The sequence below is a fragment of the Clarias gariepinus genome, chromosome 18 (genome assembly GCF_024256425.1).
Source record: "Clarias gariepinus isolate MV-2021 ecotype Netherlands chromosome 18, CGAR_prim_01v2, whole genome shotgun sequence".
Classification (NCBI taxonomy): domain Eukaryota; kingdom Metazoa; phylum Chordata; class Actinopteri; order Siluriformes; family Clariidae; genus Clarias; species Clarias gariepinus.
In genome coordinates, this window is record NC_071117.1 from 20,621,488 (window position 1) to 20,625,871 (window position 4,384).

A 4,384-nucleotide genomic window follows, 5' to 3' on the forward strand; every position below is an offset into this window, starting at 1 on the left:
AAATAAAGTAGCTCTGTACTAGTCAAATCCCAGGCCAGAGAGCCACAGTTGGGCATGAAGCCATGTTCAAGTCAGACCAGGACTATTGATGGTGCAGAATAACAGACCACAGTTATGAGAGTAAAAAAACTCCCTTTATTTCTTTATATAATCTCCTGCTACACTAATGCACTTATCCCAGTGTTTTACTAGTGCTTGGATACCATCAAGGTAGAAAGTTTTCTCAGTATATGAAGAAAGAGAAGCCATGATCGATGAAACTGTGGCCTCCCAGGAACTCCTTTAATACTGCAAACATGTGAAAATGGCTTGGAGCGGGCTCAGGACTGTGATTTCCTGCAGTGTGCAAGTGATGAACGAGCCTGTGTACAGTTCTCACAGACAGCTGCGTCTCTGCATCATCCATGATGGTGACAAGTTATTTGTCAATTTTCAAGCAGTTAATATAATAACCCACAAAATCTGCAATATTTGTAGCTGCCAAATGAAGGTTTTTATATTTTTCAATGATCTGCCATAACATTACACCAACCTTCTACTAAATCAGACTACACGGGCCAGCCTTCACTCCCCATGTGCATCAGTGAGTCTTGGCCACCCTGTCTCTTGTACACCGGTTTTCCTTTCTTGGATCACTTTTGGTATGTCCTGGGAAAATCCCACAATAGCTGCAGTTTTGGGCAGCAAGTCAACCATTTTTTCTGAAGTCGATGCGCTGGAAGCAGAAAAAAAGGGCAAGCATAAGGATTTATGTGACTTTGACAAAGGCCAAATTGGGGTGGCTAAAGGACTGGGTCAGAGCAAGAACAAAACTGCATCTCTTGTGGTATGTTCCTGATCTGCAGTGGTCAGGACAGACCAAAAGTGATCCAAGCAAGAAAAACCGATGAATTGATGACAGGGTTATGGGTGGCCAAGGCTCACTGAGGCACATAGGAAGCTAAGCCTGGCCCGTGTTGTTATTGTAGCAAAAGTGGGACCTACTCAATCTTAGGCAGGTGGTCATAATGTGATGGCAATCATTCCTTGGACAGATGCCCAAATACCCAAATTCTATGCTGCAGTCCCGGAATGACTTTTCGAGCTTGAACGTTTCTTCATCGCTCTGTACAGCTTAATGTGCAAGCTAGGTAAGTCGTAAAGCTCTTCCAAATGAAAGCGGGCTCTAAATCGGTCCACAAAGCCATTCTCAGGAGCCAGGCGAAACCTCATTGCCCAGAGTATAACAGTGTCCTCTGAGCACAGATGGTCAAAGGTCTCCATCAGTTCGTTAAGGTACGGGTGGGAATACACAACATCCGCTGCCATGAGGTAGTCATAGCGACACGATGCACGTGGGAAACGCTCTTCTAACTGCTGTCCCCAGGTGAGCTCAGTCACATGGGGCTCGTAGCGACAGCGCCCCCTGGTGTTACGTCTAATGTTGTACTGCAGGTTCCCAAGAACATCTGGGAGGTCAGTGGATGTCACTTTTGCACCTGGAGCATATGAAGTTCATTTTAAAGTTTGAAGATACCAAAAATGAAAAAGGAGATAGAGTCATTCTTACCCAGAAGGCTACACACTATTGTAACCAATCCCGTTCCAGCGCCAATCTCAATGATGTTCTTGTCTACAAGGTTATATGTTTTCTGATGGGTGTCAAGAAAATGACACAATACCATGGCCTAGTGGAAAAAAAAAAACAGTAAGTATAGCAATTACATTATTACTGTATGTGCTTTGAAAACCGGCCAGAGAAAGAAAACGTACTGAGGGCCACAGTACAGCGCCGTAGCAATCGGTTGACTCCTTGATTTTAATCTCCAGATTGGCGAATTTATAACCCTCCCACGCTTCACATTTGATCAGAGATGGCCGAAAATGTCTCTTCGTAATAGCTGCTGCCAGCTCGGCATCTGGAGCAACTTCTGCAGCATTGGACACAAAAGGGAAAATATTGTATAAAGAGTAACAAATTGAGGTTGATTGAAAACTCAAGTAATTGTTCAAATACTCATCTAAAACACTCCCTCACTCACTCATCGTCTATACCGCTTTATCCTGTATTCAGGGTCGCGGGGAGCCTGAAGACTATTCCAGGAGACTTAAGCCACAAGGCAGGGTACACCCTGCACAATTAACCACTACACTACACGGTGGTTGATTACGCCTTGCACCTCCAGGGTCCGGGTTCGGTTCCCGGCCAGGCTCGATTCCCGTCTCTGTGTGCATGGAGTTTGCATGTTCTCCCCGTGCTTGGTGGGTTTCCTCCCACAGTCCAAAGATATGCAGGTTAGACTAATTACTGTTCCCAAATTGCCCATAGTGTGTGAATGTGTGTGTGTGCAATGGATTGGCACCCTGTCCAGGGTGTACCCTGCCTTGAACCCCAAGCCTCCTGGGATAGGCTCCAGGTCCCCGCGACCCTGAGTACAGGATAAAGTGGTATAAAAGATGAGTGAGTGAGAGTGGACCACAATCATCAAAACACCAGTTGTGGGAATATCTTTAGAAATATTGATTTCATCAATATACATAGATCATCTATCAACATCATCACCACCTGCCTAATACTGATTAGGTTCCCTTTTGCAACCAAAACAGCTCTGAATCTTCGTGCCCTGGAAACTCAGTTCACCGGTTTACCTTTCTTAAAACACTTTTGGTATGTCCTGACCCCTGCAGATGGGGAACATCCCACAAGAGCTGCACTTTTGGACGTAGTCTGAACCAGTTGTCTAGACATCACAACTTCCTGCTCAAACCCTTACACTTGCCCATGTTTTCTGCTTCTAACACATCAAAAAAAGTTGCTGCCTAATATATCGAACCCTCTTCAAGGTGCCAGTGTAAAGAGATAATCAATGTTACTAATGTCATGGATGATCAGTATACGTGTTTAGGCACATGGGAGCTGTTTCATGCCAATTTAAGGAGGGTTAACACTTTGATAACTAAGATTCTTTTTCATTTCTCATATAATTTAGTGAAATATTAGATTATAATATGGCACATATCTGATTTGCATTTGGTATTTACATTTTTAGATGCTTTGTTCCGTTTTTGATGTAGAAAGATGGCATGATGTCATAGTGGTTAGCACTGTGGCTTCACAACTCAAGGGTCGAGGGTTTTTAGTCCTGACATCACTATGAAAGATAAGATCCTAAGGGATAATTATGTTGGATGAAATAATATAATTTAATAAATCATATTATTATTATTATTATTATTATATTTATAAAAAGATAATTATGTTGATTTTTAGTTCACTTACAATTGATTTAAGCAATGCAGACTTCAAAAAGTTGATACGTGATCAAACTATTCATTAATTAGCTAGAATTATAGCTCACTGTTTTGAAATTGAAAGTTATCCAAGCCCGTGCAGATTCAAATTTGAGAAGCTTAGATTGTTTTTGCATAAAGTATGAAAAGTATCATTAATAGTTAGTCATTGCACAAAACTGTTTATGTACATTCTTGATAAAAATCTCATTGTAAAATGTTCCATTGAGCAATCTCAAGAGTGTAATTCTACGTGCAAGTTCAGACAGAGGGATGTACCCCGACATTTAGCTAACCCCTAACATGGTATTATCCTCTATTATTAGCCTGAGCTTCAGTAAGGCCATAAACAGCTGCTGTAGTTTGTACCCCATGGAAATGTCTCTAACATGAGGGTTATTGTTCTGGAGTTTAAACAGGTGTTCTTATCCCATGCAGATCAAAAGCTAGACCAATAATCCACAGTTATATAACAGAAATATTCTCTATTTAAAACCTTATCGTCGTCATGCAGTATATTCTAAAAGAAAAAAAATAAGTTTCTCATTAGTTAAATTTCTATACATAGGGTTATACGTAACACGCCCTGACTTTTATTAACCTTTGGTCTACAAACAGGAATGTGTTAAGAAAACATCTACCAAGATTAAATTAATCTGTCTTTGTTTACACACGTGTATGACATGACATTCAACGCTATGCAGTTTGGATTGTGAGTTTCCACAGTAAGTACATCAAGAAACAATCGCTCCATGATCAACCCACCCTGAGTCTCAGTCTCCTCTGCAGGCTCCTGCTCCATGGCTGTTATGTCGGTTCTGAGTGTGTTGAGTAAACCGAGGTACGGCAGATTCGAAACAAGTGTCCACTCTCCGTCCGAGCAGCTCAAACTAGCAGGGCAGGGTTTCAGACAAGTAGGTCAGCCAGTGGAAGTAGACCCAACAGATTCCTCAGAACTGAAATGTCACCAAAGGACTGAGGATACAGCTATTCGTAGCATGTCTCTCTGAGACACACATGTAGACTCCAAATATTAAATATGATCTTGAGTGATTTTCCATAGATAGAAAGTGAGAAAAGAGATCCAAGATGGGATGAAGAAAACAATAGCCCT

The 4,384-nt window shown here is 41.7% G+C and overlaps 1 protein-coding gene across 1 annotated transcript; it reads right to left on the reverse strand.

The window, feature by feature from the left end:
• Positions 1-45: 45 nt before the first annotated feature.
• On the reverse strand, positions 46-4,384 carry mettl21e (methyltransferase like 21e). The gene is made up of 4 exons (XM_053477374.1): positions 4,036-4,384; positions 1,753-1,910; positions 1,550-1,667; positions 46-1,478 (listed from the first exon to the last, which is right to left on the reverse strand). Exons 1-4 carry the CDS (start codon positions 4,070-4,072, stop codon positions 1,054-1,056), a joined length of 738 nt encoding a protein of 245 aa, XP_053333349.1. The 5' UTR covers positions 4,073-4,384; the 3' UTR covers positions 46-1,053.

Bases quoted from the DNA above. Each gene is read 5' to 3' on its own strand.
- mettl21e (XM_053477374.1), bottom strand. From the start codon at position 4,072: ATGGAGCAGGAGCCTGCAGAGGAGACTGAGACTCAGG. The intron at 1,668-1,752 runs GTACGTTTTCTT...TTTTTCCACTAG, and splicing joins GCGCTGTACTGTGGCCCTCA to GCCATGGTATTGTGTCATTT. The intron at 1,479-1,549 runs GTAAGAATGACT...CATATGCTCCAG, and splicing joins AATAGTGTGTAGCCTTCTGG to GTGCAAAAGTGACATCCACT.